Source organism: Lolium rigidum, chromosome 1 (assembly GCF_022539505.1).
Source record: "Lolium rigidum isolate FL_2022 chromosome 1, APGP_CSIRO_Lrig_0.1, whole genome shotgun sequence".
In the NCBI taxonomy this organism is placed as follows: Eukaryota; Viridiplantae; Streptophyta; class Magnoliopsida; order Poales; family Poaceae; genus Lolium; species Lolium rigidum.
In genome coordinates this window covers 264,564,543-264,584,288 of record NC_061508.1, presented here as the reverse complement: position 1 = coordinate 264,584,288, position 19,746 = coordinate 264,564,543, and the positions used below count along the sequence as shown (strand labels likewise).

The 19,746-nt window shown below is 43.1% G+C and overlaps 1 protein-coding gene across 1 annotated transcript in view; it reads left to right on the top strand.

Annotated features, from left to right (window-relative positions):
• LOC124658423 (peroxidase P7-like) overlaps positions 1-19,746 on the top strand; it is a 31,966-nt gene that overhangs the window by 2,277 nt on the left and 9,943 nt on the right. The window contains exon 4 of the mRNA XM_047196759.1: positions 4,094-4,111. Within this exon, the coding sequence (XP_047052715.1) occupies positions 4,094-4,111 (18 nt within the window). The remainder of the gene's footprint in view (positions 1-4,093; positions 4,112-19,746) is intronic.

Sequence of the window (19,746 nt, the reverse complement as noted above, 5' to 3'; positions counted from 1 at the left end):
AAACCCACGGGCGGATGGTTTTATGTGTTGTCCATGTGTTGATTGCCATAACTTGAAGCAATACCCTGAATGGCAAGTCATTCACTCACACCCGCTTTGGAAAGGTTTCATGCCCAGCTATAATTGTTGGACCAAGCATGGAGAAAGAGGGGTTATGATGGAAGACGACGAAGAAGAAGAGGATGATGATATGTACCCTAACTACGGTGATACCGCAACAGGGCATGATGAAGATGAAGATGCGGGAGGAGGTGATCAAGATGAAGAGGCATCGGATGAGCCCGTTGATGATGATCTTCGTCGGGCCATCGCCGATGCACACAGAGATGCGAAACGGAAAACGAGAAGCGAAAGTTAAAGGGCATGTTAGATGATCACAAAAAGAAGTTATACCCAAATTGCGAAGATGGCAACACAAAGCTCGGTGCCACCCTGGAGTTGCTGCAATGGAAGGCAGAGGCTGGTATATGTGACAAGCCATTTGAGAAGTTACTGAAAATAATGAAGAGGAGGTTTCCAAAGAATAACGAATTGCTTGGACGGCGAGGGGAGGGGATGGGTTGGCGCTCCGCATCGCTTGGACGGCGAGGCCAGCATGGTTGTCACCGGCGTTGGGTGCATAGCCATGTGCCGTTCCGTTCTCGTCCCTGGTATGTTTTGTTTCTTATCTTTTTGTCTTGATATAACTGGTTCCATGAATCGGGTAGATTGAAAATGATTTTAGTTCCGATCATGGCAGCAAGTCGTCTGTTTGATCTCCGTGAGATATCAATTGCCCAGAAGGAAGGATAGATCCAGCAGGTGCAGGTAGCCAGATTTCTCTCAGGTACGCCATGCATGTTTCTTTGCTTTAGATCTTTTCTGCCGATCGAGTGTGCGGCATGTCCGTGGTCTGTTTCTTTGTTTTCGTTTCATGATGAGAGGCGATGATTTTGATCTTGTTTGGTGGATGCAGGGGATGAAGCAAGCCGGCGCGAGCCAAGCAAAAGCAAAGTTGGAGCCAACCCAAAGGACCGCACTCCTCAACTGACCGGTAATCTTGTTTTGTCACAATTACGTAATCCACATGTTTGGTCGCGTCTACTCCCTCGTCCACAAATAAGTGTACGTGCGGGGTTTTCAAGATACATTATGAAGTAAAGTAAAAAATGCATTGGAAAGATGCATCTCCCCTCTTTAATTAGTTCACCTCCAATAAGCTAAGTGCTTGTAAAAAACAAGGAGAACATATGCTCAATATTATTGGGTTTGATTTCCGTGCAATAAGAGAGAAGCAATTAAAGTGCATTGGAAATATAGGAGTACACTCTTTTGTGGACAAAGTTTAGGGCTAGATGTCCACTTATTTGTGGACGGAGGGAGTACCCAGGTGCAGTGCGTGCATGCATACGCGAATTCGCTCGTTTCAGCTCATGTACGCCTGCGCGCTCTCGTTTCGTCACGTACCCATCGAGTCGGATCAAAGCCGCGTGAATTCCCTCAGAATAATTCCCAAACTGGTAGTATGAAATTATTTATTCCCTCAGAATAATTCATGAAGATAACAAACAATTAATCGCTACCATAGTTTCCGTTTCTTTCCGTAGCAGTAAAACATAGTTTCCAATTTTAACCACAAATTAAGGCTCATGATTGGAAGATTTGCTAAAAAAATATCAACTTCATTGGTCAAATTAACTAAATTAGGGGTAGAAATGAGAAAAAATAAGTTGGGTTCGGAGAAGGGTCGACTTGAGTGTGTGGAACTAGTAGGAGAGTGAGATGAGGATGTGGGCGGTAATGAAGTAGGGGAATAGTTCCCAGGTTACTGTCGGCGCACCAAGATAACGGTGCGCCGGCAGTAGTGGGAGCAGCCGTGTGTATCCATCCCGGGCCTGGCTCAAGCGCAGCCGCGCCCCTGGCCGGATACGCCAACAGTAAATCTGGGGCCAGCCCCGGAACAGATGGAGCCACGGCCTACCTTTAGCGCCGGCGCAGAACGCCGGCGGTAGCAGTTCTTCGCTGGCGCGGCGCTCTCCTGGTGCACCGGCGGTATTTGCCACCGGCACGCGTGATTAATAGTGCTCACCCTGCAGCTATAGCCTTTTTTCCTAGTAGTGCATCCGACGCCTTAGATGCTCCCAACCGAGTGCACGACCCAGATTAGATGCATGAAATTGAGGCGCACCCTCCGCAGCAGCAGGATCTTGAAATGCTCGTGAAATTCTCCGCCAAAAACACCATCAGTGATCGAGATGATGATTGCGGCATGGATGTAGTGGATCTCGGTGAAGAGGTGGTAGGTTGCGGCTATGAGGCCTTTTCCAAGAACTGACCCAACAAGGGCATAGGCGTGATGCCCCGGCTACTGGGATCCTTGTTTATTGAGAGGGTACCTGCTTTCACGTGAGCCAGGTATTTGTTTTTAGAATTACTAGCAAAAGTGCCCGTGCGTTGCACCGGGATATATTTTTAAAATATTATCATGGAAGCGATAATAATAAGAAAAAACAAAAAATTGATATGTGTTTTTACAGCTCACGGTGTTCTGCCTACAAGATGCCAATGGTAGTATCGTGGAGGCACAGGCGAGGCACACAACATTGCCTACCAGGCTGAATATCCATGGCTATATAGCCAAGCAATAAATCTATTTAAATCATATTTATTTAGCAAGTGCACACATGCCCAAAAAATATTCAGGTCAAATAGTACATAATTTTTCTATCCAAGAAAACAGGAACAAAAAATCGGATACGAAATCCATAAAAAAGGGATTCCAGATCCATGGCGAAAATTTTCATCCATAAAACACATAGATTTTTTTTATTTTTTGCATAAAATCTACCAATCACACTTATCATCAGCAGTATAAAAATTGCAATCATTGGCAACGTCTTCACACGACATGCATTGTGAGCAACTCAAACTCCTTCACACGACTAAGATATCATTTTTAGCAGATCGTTGCTTCGGTAGACGTGTATTATATCAAAGATTTCAAATTAATTTATCGATATCCACGAACAGAGCACCTCACGGCGGTGAAAATAACCAACTGTATAGTTTACATCGGGATTACACAAAGGAGCGGAATAGCAAACAAACAAATAGATGCGCTAAAATCAAATTGAAGACCCGAAACATGGGATCGATTTTCAAAAATCGATCAAATCGATCCCATGTTTCTGGTCTTCAATTTGATTTTAGCAGTGATTAGGCTCGCCTCCGCAGTGATGAGGCTCGCCTCGTGGCCTCCACGAATGATGGAGAGGGTCGGACCAGAAGATAAACGCTGGAAACGGGAGAGGAAGGGCGACGTTCCGTGCTTCATCGCTGCCGATGGTGAAGCCCGCCGTTGCCATACTGTCTTTGGGCCAAAGCCGCTCCCTAGGATGGTGCCGCGGACTCTCATGGCAGGGCGTCTCGGGTGGTATGGGGACCGGAGCGGAAGGCACAAGAGGAGGAAGGGGCTACTGCGTCGTGTGCCTGCGCCACCGTAGGCGGCCACCGCCAACCAGCGATTGGACGCTCGACGGATCTGGAGGGTCTCGGTGGGAGGACCGGAGGACGCAAAATAAGACTGAAACGGTATAGTGGCAAAGTGTAGTATTATGTATTTTGGTGGGAGGGCAAAACGGTCCTAAAAATAGTTGGACGAAAAATTTGGCAGAAACCTTAGCTCCTTTATTATTAGGTATAGATAAGAATGATTTCTTTTTTTTAAAGAACGATTTCATCTTTAACTTAGGTATAAGTTTTGAAGTTGTTTATCCATATGCCTATCCACTAGATGGATCAGTACAAGCGGGCTACACTTGGCGTATCCCTCCGCCATTGAATCTTGATCAATCAATTCATACGGATTGGTTGTTATAAAAATAAAATAATTCTATTGGACCTTGCGCACTAATCAAAATAATTTGTAGAGCGTTCAAGTTCTAGACCAATGTTAGTGAATTTGTAACTACGAGACAGCTACCACCAACTCGTCTACATTTCTCTCTTGTAGTGTATTCTTTTTTTAAATATGTCAATGGATCATCCATCTAACTATATCTATAATCATCTGCTAATTTCTACTCTGATTAAGTAAATAGAAACTAGGGCAGAGCTACAAACAGATAGGACCGTCATGAAAATATAACATAGGACATAGAAAGGTTGGAGACATACATTATCTAAGATCTCCTTGTTGCCGTTGTGGCTGGTGGACGCGCACGGTCGCACTCTCCGGCCGACTTCGAGGAACCGTAAAAGTGGGTTGCCCTAGCATTAGTAGATTCAGAGGTGCGCACAAAGCCACAACTAGTGTAATCGCTGCCGCTTCTCCTTGAAAGTGTTGTAGTTATTTGAATTTTGCAGGGGCAACCGAAGAGAAAAGTATTCACCTGAACGAGTATTTTGCAAACCAATCTGAGGTCTCTCTGCGGCACAGTAGATGTTGAAATATGTGTTCAGCTCACATGGAATGTACGTGGGATTATAAAGTCTTGAACTCTTGGCATTGTATGGCACTCCCTCTCCCACTGTCTTGCTCATCATATCAACAGTAAGAATCCATGCATTATGATCCAGGGGACTTTTTTTGGATAAGAGGCAAACAATGTCGTCACCACACAAAGCAGGACAAGATGTTTCAAGGGTTCTCAATGGCGACTCTGCGGCACTGCCATGATCTGTATGAGGTAAGGAGAGAGTTCGAAGTTGGTCTACATGAGAGACGCTGCCCTTGCGCCAGTAGTCCCATGAGATCTCCCTGAACCATGTAACGAGCCTCCAGCCATCTAGTTCTTCTACAATCCCCTGGGTTGGATTGACCGCTTCGGAATCGAAGTACAGGTCCTTGGTTGAGATATCGGGAATGCAGGTTTTGCTAGTGGTGTATACATCCTCCAGCTCGACGAACCTGATGGTAAAACCGTCCGTGCAGGTGACATCACGAATGGGGCGTGGCGACCATTCGCAGTAGTGTTTTCTGTTACTAGGCAGCAGCTTGGGCAGCGGGACGAAACGAACACGCACAGGAGACTCGAGCACGTCGCAGACCAATATACCCTTCCAGAGATCGACGAAGCCCAGCGATCCACCTCGTAAGGCGATCACCTTGCTGGGGAAAACTACGCTCCGCGTCAACCAGGACGGAAGATCCGGGACAAACTGCTCTGAGGTCCAGCCACGGTGCTTAGATCTGAAGATGTCGAGCTTGTACTGCCCCTTCTCCCTTCTGAAAGCGGCCAATACGAAGTCCGCGCCGCCATTGACACCGTCAGGCAAGACACCGACACGGTCTGGGTCGATGCTCCATCTAGCGAAGTGGGAGCTGACTTCGGGAAGCGGATCGAGTGAGGGCCGGCGCCCACGCCCGCCGGCCCTGTAGATGAAGTAGTGTGGCAACGGGTAAGGGGAGATGTTCAAGCTGAGGAGCGCGAGGTTTCCGGTCGACCAGACAATCTTGGGCTCGCTGTGGAAGGGGCTGGCGGAGAGGTCGACGCAGCGGACGTAGAAGTAGGAGAGGCACGGGAGATCGGCGATAACGAAGGTCACGCTGATAGTTCCTGCTTCCTTGGTGAAGGTATGCGCGGTCGTGTGGTTATCGGCTCCGCCCAGCAACCCATATCCGGCGGCGTCTTTGTCGTCCCCGGCCAGGAACACGTATCCATACGAGTCGAGGAGGGCACAGGCGGGACGGCCGGGGAAGGGGCGACGGCTCGATCCGGACATCGAAGGGCAGGCTGTTCCCGGAGGAGAGGGGCGGCCGGAGGGCAGGCTCCGAGGGGAGGAGCAGAGCGGCGGCTGGATCTTGGATGGTAGGCCTCGCTTGGATTGTTGATCAATCAGATCAATTTAGGCGCTGCCATGTTTTCCTGTGCCCCCGGAATTTGAGCAGAGCCTCAACCGTTCCGTATAGGGAGCGACCACGAACCAAGTGCAGGTCGCCGAAACAGATACGGCCGGCCGGTTTTGCCTTAAAAACAAGGCTGAACCAAAGCGCGGCCAACTGTATCTTAAACTCCTCCCAAGAAAAAAAAAATCCCGTCAAAAGAAAAAACTGTATCTTAAACTCAGGAGCCTGTGGATCGTTGGAATTTTCGCGCCTCTAATTTTATTTTACTTTTTGTACCCCTTACATCTCAACTTTATTCAAATTTCGGTGTATCTAAATAGTGTATCTAGATACACAAAAATTTGAATTAAATATTAAATTCAATTCAATTCAAATTTTGGTGTATCTAGACAGTGCCTAAATACACCAAAATTTGAATAAATTAAGATATATTTCATGGGACAAAAGGAGTACTTGTGATTTGAACTCGTCATCTTTGATCTTGTATGTCACATCCCATGTTGAATTGTATCATTTAGCTAGTTTAATCAAATGATCGGAAAATAGTGAAATATATCCACACTAACATAAAAGTATCAGAGAATCTGATCCAACAAATCGTGGCCATTAAACCAGTCTATCCGACGACTCATCACGAGCGGGCAGAGAATGCCCTACGTGGTAATTACCCTGCTAACTCACGTTTTGCAAACATACTGTTCATTTGCTCTCTTCACCGTGATGTCATAATCCCCATCGTCGTTGTTGGGCATCTGCCGCTTCAAGCCTGCCACCGCATCTCCCACATGCTCCCACTGCAACCCTCCCTGGCGACCGTTGTAGACAACCCCCCCCCCCCTCCTCCACCGCCCCCAGGCAACTGCTTCCCGCCCGCCGCCAACAGACTCCTGCTCGCCCGCTCGATGTCAGTCTCGCAACAGAGCCATAAACATCAGGAAGCGAGGCCGACCTACACGTCGGCACCCGCGCCGCCCTTCACGTCCCTTGCACCATTCCTAGACCACCGGTTGCCACACTTTCTTCAGGTTTGGTGTCTTGAATTTGAACACACAAATTTTGCATCATCAGCGTCAGAAAACTGGTCTTTGCGAAAAAAGCATGAGCATTGAACAGAAAACAATGGAGCCTCTTTATTTCACACATGCAGAGATCTATACCTTCACATATCTGAATGATGATTCCGTATTTTCCTAAGATTGGATGAGAGGTGGACCTATTGGAAGCATGGCACGAGGAAGGAAGGAAGAAGATTGTGTGAGCATTCACGGTTAACTTCATTGTGAAGAAGGGTTTTTGTCTTCTACCACTATGATTGATCCTAATCTCACTTTTGCCATTTGACCAATCAAAATTTCAATCTTGCCACTACTCCGTTAGAGCACTTCTTAGTTTTGTCGTTCCTTTAAATGTTCCCCCATTAGTACGCAATGACTTTTGCCATTCCGTTCACTCATAGTCGAGGTTGAGATAATGATTTTTTGTGATCAGCCCTTAGGCTCTTACTCTCTTTATATATGTATAACATATTACTTTAATCAATCAAATCATTAATGGTTTTCAATATATTTACAAAATTTCAACACGATTGGATATGCAAAGTATTATCCAAGGCACTGATCATAATCAAAAGTAAATCGTATGTATAATGTATCAATTAGTAATTCCAAACTTTGAACTGGCATCACCGCTAAATCATGATGGCCAGATTGAGAAGTAAATAACAAAAGTGGCTACATACTAACGACGGAGATTTGATGGAATGGCAAAACTGAAAAATACATTAAAGGAGTAATGGCAAGATTGAGATTTCGATCGGTCAATTGGCAAAACTGGAATGACGGACGGTCAGAGTGGCAGGAATGATAAAAATCCTATGAAGAAAGAAAAAAAATGATTTTTAGGTTGATCAAGCCGAAGTGCAAGTTCAAGATGAGCCATCTAGAAGAGACCATATGCTTGAATATTGTCGTAAATTTTATGATGATGGATATGTGAAGATATGTCTAATAAGATGTTCTCCCGTAGTGAAGTATGGGGGTAATACGCGAGATTTCACCAAGCAAGCGCAATCAAACAGGGAAGTCGTGCGAAGATTGGGAGGTGAAACTCCACCGGAGTCGCCCCTGGTTGCTCCTCCACCTCTATCAACATTATCATTGCCGCCACCATAATGAAGAGAGAGTAGTCCACCCGTAGACTATTGGTTTGGGAATGTAGCTTGTCTCAATCTCTCCCTGTGTTCTTCACTATTTAGTATCACACATTAGCTGCCTACATAATCAATTGTGATCATAGTTGTAATATTTTAATAGCGGACCTTTTGTTATGGGCCGAGTAATGAGATGCAATAGATTTTTTTTTGATATTGATATATGCATACATCATGTTCACGTATGCTATGTTCTAATCAAAATTGTATGAAAAAACCCATGTGGGGCTGCGTGTGTTATTTGAAGTAGCTTCGTACTATGCATGTGAAAGTAACAACAATTGTTGTGCTAGTAATGTTTTACCTTCCCATTTCTTACATCAATAGGGGTAAAAATATTATATATCCATATGTTCATCTAATGACATTCTAGATAGCCTTGTTTAGTCAAGATGGTAATACTAAACCCACTTCATGTCAACGTTCTTAAGGCAGTACTCTATTTATTCAAAATATTGGTTTGCGAAGTTTTTTCCCTTATTAATGGGGTATTAGTGATAAGTGTTGCATCATCTCTATACTAGTCCGTGAAGTCCATATGGATGCTTATCAATAACATAATATTGCTTGCTATCACCTGTTACGTGTTATTAAGTGCTTTATCTATGCCACCATGTTTATAAGAGAGAGAGAGAGAGAGAGAGAGAGAGATCAAGTGAAACTTTAAACCCCGGTCCATTTTAGATAATAAAAAACACCTTTATATCTGATTTACTTGCACTTTTAATACCAGCACTTCATTATTTAAAAAAACTACTTTGTTTACTTTACTTTCTTATTTAATTAAGTTTTGTCTTATTTACACATTGTTGTGATCGAGGGCATAGTCCTTGCATGGACATAGGTCTCACTCGTCTCACCCTTTTCTTGGAACAGCTCCATCCAATCTAACTTAAAACCCTAGGTAACACATGAGCCTACCAAGGTCGAGTAATCAAAACAAAGCAACCCCTTTGTTAGCCCCAGCAGGCTGGTCACACTAGAGGAATCAACCAGTCAGATTGCAGTGAAAAACACTCTTCCGTCAATGGCGATTTCCGGAGAGGTAGGGGAAATCCTATTCTCCCAGGATATGAGGCATGTAGCAGATGGGATGGTGCTCTCACTTAGTCATGTACCGCATTCCCTCCTATGGTATATGGGCTTGATTAGGCTTGGCTGACTGCTAGGTACTCAATGTGTGGGCTTATTGGTTTGGTTTCAAAGCCTTTGTTTTGTTGTAACACCTAGAAAGCCAACAAAACTTGATACACAAAACAATCAAACAATTAAAAATATTTTATGTAGGACGAATCACAACGTAAATCTAATATTTAAGTATATTTTTCTTATTTGAAAATGTAACTCATATATCTTTTTGGCAACCCGTCTTGTAAATAGAAAAGTATCTAAGTTGTAACCTCACTTGTAAATGAAAAAAGAAAAAAAAAACTTAGTTGCAACCTGGCTTACAACTGAAGCAACCTGACTTGCAACTGGAAAACACCTCAGTTTCTACCCTACTTGTAACTGGTAAAAACAAATTAATTCAAACACTAGTTGCAACTAAAAAATATTATTTTAAACTCCATTTAAAATTGGAAAAGAAACCTCAATTGAAACCTGATTTGGAGCCGAAAAGACAGGCACATGACAAATTCCTGTAGCTACAAAATTATCTAAGAAAAAAGGTGTTAGAAAAATGTCACAAGAAAAGGCGTACCTAACCCCACGAAGTCTCATATGTGCTTCTTGGCACTGACCACACCAACACAAGGTCCACAAAGAGAGTTGCGTCCATAAAATAAAATGAGAATATAGGATATGAGTTGATCGCGTGAAACAAGTGACAAGCAAGAATGATTCCTGGCCTCCTCGGTCTAACAGATGGTGAATCGGGTGGGCGCTAAACTATTTCTCTACTAGCTGGGAATTAGTGATCCCTACAATTTATTTACTTGAATTGTGTTATCTAGATCTTAGAGCGCCTAATCAATTCACCGAAAATCTCAAGTTAATTAATGGGGAAAATGAGGTATATACATATGTTTATACCTCAATGGTACATTCTCTAAGATCTCCTTATTAATGGGGTATTAGTGATACGTGTTGCATCATCTCTATACTAGTCCCTGAAGTCCATATGGATGCTTATCAATAACATAATATTTCTTGCTATCACTTGTTACATGTTATTAAGTGCTTTATCTATGCCACCATGTTTATGAGAGAGAGAGGGAGAGATCAAGTGAAACTAACCCCGGTCCATTTTAGAGCAAGTACAATAAGGTACAGTCAGCTGACTATAAGAGATAAAATAATATAAATTTGCTTAGTTGGAGGAGAGAGATTAGGAGAGAGAAGAGGAGTGGGCTCTTATCTTATAGCCAGCTCTAGCACGTGCTCCTAGGCACTATGTGAGACTAAAAGGTGGACCATGTATTGTAAAAGTACTACACTTTTATAGCTCACTATTGTATATGTTGGCTCTAAGTTAGCTATAGATGACATGGCACTTGGCTTATAGCCAGCAGCTGGCTACACTATTGGAATTGCTCTTAGATAATAAGAAACACCTTTATATCTGATTTACTTGCACTTTTAATACCAGCACTTCATTATTTAGAAAAACTACTTTGTTTACTTTACTTTCTTATTTAATTAAGTTTTGTCTTATTTACACATTGTTGTGATCAAGGGCATAGTCCTTGCATGGACATAGGTCTCACTCGTCCCACCCTTTTCTTGGAACAGCTCCATCCGATCTAACTTAAAACCCTAGGTAACACGCGAGCCTACCAAGGTCGAGTAATCAAAACAAATCAACCCCTTTGTTAGCCCGAGCAGGCTGGTCACACTAGAGGAATCAACCAACTCTTCCGTTAATGGTGATTTCCGGAGAGGTAGGGGAAATTCTATTCTCCCAGGATATGAGGGATGTAGCAGATGGGATGGTGCTCTCACTTAGTCATGTACCGCATTCCCTCCTATGGTATATGGGCTTGATTAGGCTTGGCTGACTGCTAGGTACTCAATGTGTGGGCTTATTGGTTTGGTTTCAAAGCCTTTGTTTTGTTGTACCCAAGTGCTAAAAAGTGCTCGGGTGCTGGCTGGCTTGTCCGAGCCCTCGATTTTGAGCCGTCCGATGCGCTCGATCAATCCTCGCGAAGACGCGCCGTCCCGACAGTTTCCACCCCCGGGTCAACAGCGCGCCGCCCCACCTACTCCGTTTCTGATCCCCACAGCGGGCAGCACCCCACCCTCCACCGTCTCCCTCCCGATCCGCCGGCATGCTCCACCACCTCGATGATCATCCCCGGCAACCAGCACCTCCGGCGCCCCCTCCTGCTACCTCCCGCCGAGATCCGCCGACGCAGCCCCTCCTCACCCTACCTCGAGATACCCTGGAAACATCCTTCCTTCTCCGTCGCTGGAGGAGCGTGGAACCGCTGCCGGATCACACCACCTCCACCCCCCTCCCGCAGAGAAGACACGATTATTAGGTCCTCTCCCGATTCGTCTAACCCAGACACCTGGAGCTCCAGCGCGGCGGCGCCATGGACGCCGGCATGGTATTGCATGCCTCTGGATCTTCTTCCTTGAGCACTATATCAAGGCCTCGACGACATGAATGCGCCGCCATCTCCGCTTTCAGCGCCCGTCTCCATGGAGGTAACCACCTTAAGACTTCACAATCCTTCCTCTCCTCCTGGTCTTGTAGGGTGTGTTGTGTGCGTGATTGCTTGTGGAGCATGCGGGCGTGCTTGCTTGCTGGGTGTGCGTGCGTTCTTGATTTGCTGCCGAGATCTGGATGCCTCCCGATTTGTGTTTATAGTCTGCGTGCTGGTCAAACTTGGACATTGCACAGTCTGACTCTGACCGGTGCAAGCTGTTGCAGCTCATCCAGCATCATGAGCTTCATTTGGCCTCTGAAGAGCAGCAGGCCTTCAGGAACAGCAGCAACTTCAGCAACTTGTGGCATCGGACCGTGCAGAGGAGATGGCTGCGGAGGTAGCTGCAACAGCTCTTTATCAAAGTGACATGACCACGCTGGTGGGGATCTCCACGTCGGTTACAACAACGGGAGGCGCGGCCGCACCATAGGTCAGACCATCACCAGAAGAATTAGAGTTTTGACACCCTGAAGCAAACTAAATAAAAGTTCCCTAAATAAAAGTGATTACATGCTTGCATATTTGCTGTCTGATGTGTGGGTGAGAGAAAGGGAGCAGATTTTGACTGGGAATGGAAAATTGTTTGTCCAATATCTATTTGGAATTTTGGATTCGGTATCAAGGATCTTGTTCATGCACTTGTCAGCATTTATGGTGATATACAAATATGCATGCATGATTCCAGCATAAGTACATATTTGGGCATGTCTGATTTCAGCATATTTGGGCATGTCTGATTTCAGCATAAATGCATATGCATGTGATACGTCTCCGACGTATCGATAATTTCTTATGTTCCATGCCACATTATTGATGTTATCTACATGTTTTATGCACACTTTATGTCATATTCGTGCATTTTCTGGAACTAACCTATTAACAAGATGCCGAAGTGCCGATTCTTTGTTTTCTGCTGTTTTTGGTTTCAGAAATCCTAGTAAGGAAATATTCTCGGAATTGGACGAAATCAACGCCCAGGGTCCTATTTTGCCATGAAGCTTCCAGAAGTCCGAAGACAAGACGAAGAGGGGCCACGAGGCAGCCAGAGCATAGGGCGGCGCGGCCCCTGCCCTGGCCGCGCGGCCCTATGGTCTGGGCCCCTCGTGCCGCCTCTTGACCTACCCTTCCGCCTACTTAAAGCCTCCGTGACGAAACCCCCAGTACCGAGAGCCACGATACGGAAAACCTTCCAGAGACGCCGCCAACGCCGATCCCATCTCGGGGGATCCGAGAGATCGCCTCCGGCACCTGCCGGAGAGGGGAATCATCTCCCGGAGGACTCTACGCCGCCATGGTCGCCTCCGGTGTGATGTGTGAGTAGTCTACCCCTGGACTATGGGTCCATAGCAGTAGCTAGATGGTTGTCTTCTCCCCATTGTGCTATCATTGTCGGATCTTGTGAGCTGCCTAACATGATCAAGATCATCTATCCGTAATTCTATATGTTGCGTTTGTTGGGATCCGATGAATAGAGAATACTTGTTATGTTGATTATCAAAGTTATATCTATGTGTTGTTTATGATCTTGCATGCTCTCCGTTACTAGTAGATGCTCTGGCCAAGTAGATGCTTGTAACTCCAAGAGGGAGTATTTATGCTCGATAGTGGGTTCATGCCCGCATTGACACCGGGACAGTGACGAGAAAGTTCTAAGGTTGTGTTGTGCTGTTGCCACTAGGGATAAAACATTGATGCTATGTCTAAGGATGTAGTTGTTGATTACATTACGCACCATACTTAATGCAATTGTCTGTTGCTTTGCAACTTAATACTTGGAGGGGTTCGGATGATAACCTGAAGGTGGACTTTTAGGCATAGATGCATGCTGGATGGCGGTCTATGTACTTTGTCGTAATGCCCAATTAAATCTCACTATACTCATCATAATATGTATGTGCATGGTCATGCCCTCTTTATTTGTCAATTGCCCAACTGTAATTTGTTCACCCAACATGCTGTTTGTCTTATGGGAGAGACACCTCTAGTGAGCTGTGGACCCCGGTCCAATTCTCTTTATTGAAATACAATCTACTGCAATACTTGTTCTACTCGTTTTCTGCAAACAATCATCTTCCACACAATACGGTTAATCCTTTGTTACGAGCAAGCCGGTGAGATTGACAACCTCACTTGTTTCGTTGGGGCAAAGTACTTTGGTTGTGTTGTGCGGGTTCCACGTTGGCGCCGGAATCTCCGGTGTTGCGCCGCACTACATCCCGCCGCCATCAACATTCAACGTGCTTCTTGGCTCCTCCTGGTTCGATAAACCTTGGTTTCTTTCTGAGGGAAAACTTGCTGCTGTGCGCATCATACCTTCCTCTTGGGGTTCCCAACGAACGTGTGAGTTACACGCCATCAAGCTAAATTTCTGGCGCCGTTGCCGAGGAGATCAAGACACGCTGCAAGGGGAGTCTCCACTTCTCAATCTCTTTACTTTGTTTTTGTCTTGCTTAGTTTTATTTACTACTTTGTTTGCTGCACTAAATCAAAATACAAAAAAATTAGTTGCTAGTTTTACTTTATTTGCTATCTTGTTTGCTATATCGAAAACACAAAAAAAAATTAGTTTACTTGCATTTACTTTATCTAGTTTGCTTTATTTACTGTTGCTAAAATGGCCAACCCTGAAAATACTAAGTTGTGTGACTTCACAACCACAAATAATAATGATTTCTTATGCACACCTATTGCTCCACCTGCTACTACAGCAGAATTCTTTGAAATTAAACCTCGCTTTACTTGAATCTTGTTATGCGAGAGCAATTTTCAGTGTGAGTTCCGATGATGTTGCTGCCCATCTTAATAATTTTGTTGAACTATGTGAAATGCAAAAATATAAAGATGTAGATGGTGATATTATAAAATTAAAATTGTTCCCTTTCTCATTAAGAGGAAGAGCTAAAGATTGGTTGCTATCTCTGCCTAAGAATAGTATTGATTCATGGACTAAATGCAAGGATGCTTTTATTGGTATATATTATCCCCCTGCTAAAATTATATCTTTGAGGAGTAGCATAATGAATTTTAAACAATTAGATACTGAACATGTTGCTCAAGCTTGGGAAAGAATGAAATCTTTGGTTAAAAATTGCCCAACCCATGGACTGACTACTTGGATGATCATCCAAACCTTCTATGCAGGACTAAATTTTTCTTCACGAAATTTATTGGATTCAGCTGCTGGAGGTACCTTTATGTCCATCACTCTTGGTGAAGCAACAAAGCTTCTTGATAATATGATGATCAACTACTCTGAATGGCACACGGAAAGAGCTCCACAAGGTAAGAAGGTAAATTACAGTCGAAGAAACCCCTTCCTTGAGTGATAAGATTGATGCTATTATGTCTATGCTTGTGAATGATAGGACTAATATTGATCCTAATAATGTTCCATTAGCTTCATTGGTTGCACAAGAAGAACATGTTGATGTAAACTTCATTAAAAATAATAATTTCAACAACAATGCTTACCGGAACAATTCTAGTAACAACTATAGGCCATATCCTTATAATAATGGCAACGGCTATGCTAACCCTTATGGGAATTCTTACAACAATAATAGGAATTCACCCCCTGGACTTGAAGCCATGCTTAAAGAATTTATTAGTACACAAACTGCTTTTAACAAATCTGTTGAAGAAAAGCTTGGGAAAATTGATATACTTGCTTCTAAAGTCGATAGTCTTGCTGCTGATGTTGATCTTTTGAAATCGAAAGTTTTGCCTAATGAGAATCATCATAATAAAATTGTTACTACAGCAAATGCTATCCAAGTTAGAATTAATGAGAATATAAGATTAATGGCTGAACTGCGTGCTAGGTGGGATAGAGAAGAAAATGAAAAACTAGCTAAAGAGAAGAATGTAGCTAAAGTTTGGACTATTACCACCACTAGTAATGCTAATGCTACACATGTTGCTGCACCTCCTACTAATACTAATAAAAGAATTGGTGTTAGCAATGTTTCCACTTCTAATGCAAAGCGCGAGAACTGCTGAAACTACTAAAACTCGCTGAAACTGCCTGTGATAAAGCTGCTAAAATTTTTTCCAACATTGGGGATGATGATCCCATTGCTTTAGATTATAATGGTTTGAATTTTGATGATTGCCACATCTCTGAAGTTATAAAGTTCTTACAAAAACTTGCTAAAAGTCCTAATGCTAGTGCTATAAATTTGGCTTTTACACATCATATTACAAATGCTCTCATAAAAGCTAGAGAAGAGAAACTAGAGCGCGAAGCCTCTATTCCTAAAAAGCTAGAGGATGGTTGGGAGCCCATCATTAAGATGAATGTTAAAGATTTTGATTGTAATGCTTTATGTGATCTTGGTGCAAGTATTTCCGTTATGCCTAAGAAAATCTATAATATGCTTGACTTGCCACCGCTGAAAAATTGTTATTTGGATGTTAATCTTGCTGATCATTCTACAAAGAAACCTTTGGGTAAAGTTGATAATGTTCGCATTACCGTTAACAATAATCTTGTTCCCGTTGATTTTGTTGTCTTGGATATTGAATGCAATGCATCTTGTCCCATTATATTGGGAAGACCTTTTCTTAGAACTGTTGGTGCTATAATTGATATGAAGGAAGGTAATATTAAATATCAATTTCCTCTCAAGAAAGGTATGGAACACTTCCCTAGAAAGAGAATGAAGTTACCTTTTGATTCTATTATGAGAACAAATTATGATGTTGACACTTCGTCTCTTGATAATACTTGATACACACTTTCTGCGCCTAGCTGAAAGGCGTTAAAGAAAGCGCTTATGGGAGACAACCCATGTTTTTACCTACAGTACTTTGTTTTTATTTTGTGTCTTGGAAGTTGTTTACTACTGTAGCAACCTCTCCTTATCTTAGTTTAGTGTTTTGTTGTGCCAAGTAAAGTCTTTGATAGTAAAGTAAGTACTAGATTTGGATTACTGCGCAGTTCCAGATTTCTTTGCTGTCACGAATCTGGGTCTACCTCCCTGTAGGTAGCTCAGAAAATTAAGCCAATTTACGTGCATGATCCTTAGATATGTACGCAACTTTCATTCAATTTGGGCATTTTCATTTGAGCAAGTCTGATGCCATTTTAAAATTCGTCAATACGAACTGTTCTATTTTGACAGATTCTGCCTTTTATTTCGCATTGCCTCTTTTGCTATGTTGGATGAATTTCTTTGATCCATTAATGTCCAGTAGCTTTATGCAATGTCCAGAAGTGTTAAGAATGATTGTGTCACCTCTGAATATGTTAATTTTTATTGTGCACTAACCCTCTAATGAGTTGTTCTAAGTTTGGTGTGGAGGAAGTTTTCAAGGATCAAGAGAGGAGTATGATGCAACATGATCAAGGAGAGTTAAAGCTCTAAGCTTGGGGATGCCCCGGTGGTTCACCCCTGCATATTCTAAGAAGACTCAAGCGTCTAAGCTTGGGGATGCCCAAGGCATCCCCTTCTTCATCGACAACATTATCAGGTTCCTCCCCTGAAACTATATTTTTATTCCATCACATCTTATGTGCTTTGCTTGGAGCGTCGGTTTGTTTTTGTTTTTTGTTTTGTTTGAATAAAATGGATCCTAGCATTCACTTTATGGAGAGAGACACGCTCCGCTGTAGCATATGGACAAGTATGTCCTTAGCTTCTACTCATAGTATTCATGGCGAAGTTTCTCCTTCGTTAAATTGTTATATGGTTGGAATTGGAAAATGATACATGTAGTAATTGCTATTAATGTCTTGGGTAATGTGATACTTGGCAATTGTTGTGCTCATGATTAAGCTCTTGCATCATATACTTTGCACCCATTAATGAAGAAATACATAGAGCATGCTATAATTTGGTTTGCATATTTGGTTTCTCTAAGGTCTAGATAATTTCTAGTATTGAGTTTGAACAACAAGGAAGACGGTGTAGAGTCTTATAATGTTTTTAATATGTCTTTTATGTGAGTTTTGCTGCACCGGTTCATCCTTGTGTTTGTTTCAAATAAGCCTTGCTAGCCTAAACCTTGTATCGAGAGGGAATACTTCTCATGCATCCAAAATACTTGAGCCAACCACTATGCCATTTGTGTCCACCATACCTACCTACTACATGGTATTTTCCGCCATTCCAAAGTAAATTGCTTGAGTGCTACCTTTAAAATTCCATCATTCGCTTTGCAATATATAGCTCATGGGACAAATAGCTTTAAATCTATTCTGGTATTGAATATGTAATTATGCACTTTATCTCTTAATAAGTTGCTTGTTGTGCGATAACCATGTTCACTGGGGACGCCATCAACTACTCTTTGTTGAATTTCATGTGAGTTGCTATGCATGTCCGTCTTGTCTGAAGTAAGAGCGATCTACCACCTTATGGTTAAGCATGCATATTGTTAGAGAAGAACATTGGGCCGCTAACTAAAGCCATGATCCATGGTGGAAGTTTCAGTTTTGGACATATATCCTCAATCTCAAATGAGAAAATTATTAATTGTTGTTACATGCTTATGCATAAAAGAGGAGTCCATTATCTCGTTGTCTATGTTGTCCCGGTATGGATGTCTAAGTTGAAGAATAATCAATAGCGAGAAATCCAATGCGAGCTTTCTCCTTAGACCTTTGTACAGGCGGCATAGAGGTACCCCTTTGTGACACTTGGTCAAAACATGTGCATTGTGATGATCCGGTAGTCCAAGCTAATTAGGACAAGGTGCGTGCACTATTAGTACACTATGCATGAGGCTTGCAACTTGTAAGATATAATTTTCATGATACATATGCTTTATTACTACCGTTGACAAAATTGTTTCATGTTTTCAAAATCAAAGCTCTAGCACAAATATAGCAATCGATGCTTTTCCTCTATGGAGGACCATTCTTTTACTTTCAATGTTGAGTCAGTTCACCTATTTCTCTCCACCTCAAGAAGCAAACACTTGTGTGAACTGTGCATTGATTCCTACATACTTGCTTATTGCACTTATTATGTTACTCTATGTTGAAAATATCCATGAGATATACATGTTACAAGTTGAAAGCAACCGCTGAAACTTAATCTTCTTTTGTGTTGCTTCAATGCCTTTACTTTGAATTATTGCTTTATGAGTTAACTCTTATGCAAGACTTAATTGATGCTTGTCTTGAAGTGCTATTCATGAAAAGTCTTTGCTATATGATTCACTTGTTTACTCATGTCATATACATTGTTTTGATCGCTGCATTCACTACATATGCTTTACAAATAGTATGATCAAGATTATGATGGCATGTCACTCCAGAAATTATCTGTGTTATCGTTTTACCTACTCGGGACGAGCAGAACTAAGCTTGGGGATGCTGATACGTCTCCGACGTATCGATAATTTCTTATGTTCCATGCCACATTATTGATGTTATCTACATGTTTTATGCACACTTTATGTCATATTCGTGCATTTTCTGGAACTAACCTATTAACAAGATGCCGAAGTGCCAGTTGCTATTTTCTGCTGTTTTTGGTTTCAGAAATCCTAGTAAGGAAATATTCTCGGAATTGGACGAAATCAACGCCCAGGGTCCTATTTTGCCACGAAGCTTCCAGAAGTCCGAAGGCAAGACGAAGAGGGGCCACGAGGCAGCCAGAGCATAGGGCGGCGCGGCCCCTGCCCTGGCCGCGCGGCCCTATGGTCTGGGCCCCTCGTGCCGCCTCTTGACCTACCCTTCCGCCTACTTAAAGCCTCCGTGACGAAACCCCCAGTACCGAGAGCCACGATACGGAAAACCTTCCAGAGACACCGCCAACGCCGATCCCATCTCGGGGGATCCAGGAGATCGCCTCCGGCACCCTGCCGGAGAGGGGAATCATCTCCCGGAGGACTCTACGCCGCCATGGTCGCCTCCGGTGTGATGTGTGAGTAGTCTACCCCTGGACTATGGGTCCATAGCAGTAGCTAGATGGTTGTCTTCTCCCCATTGTGCTATCATTGTCGGATCTTGTGAGCTGCCTAACATGATCAAGATCATCTATCCGTAATTCTATATGTTGCGTTTGTTGGGATCCGATGAATAGAGAATACTTGTTATGTTGATTATC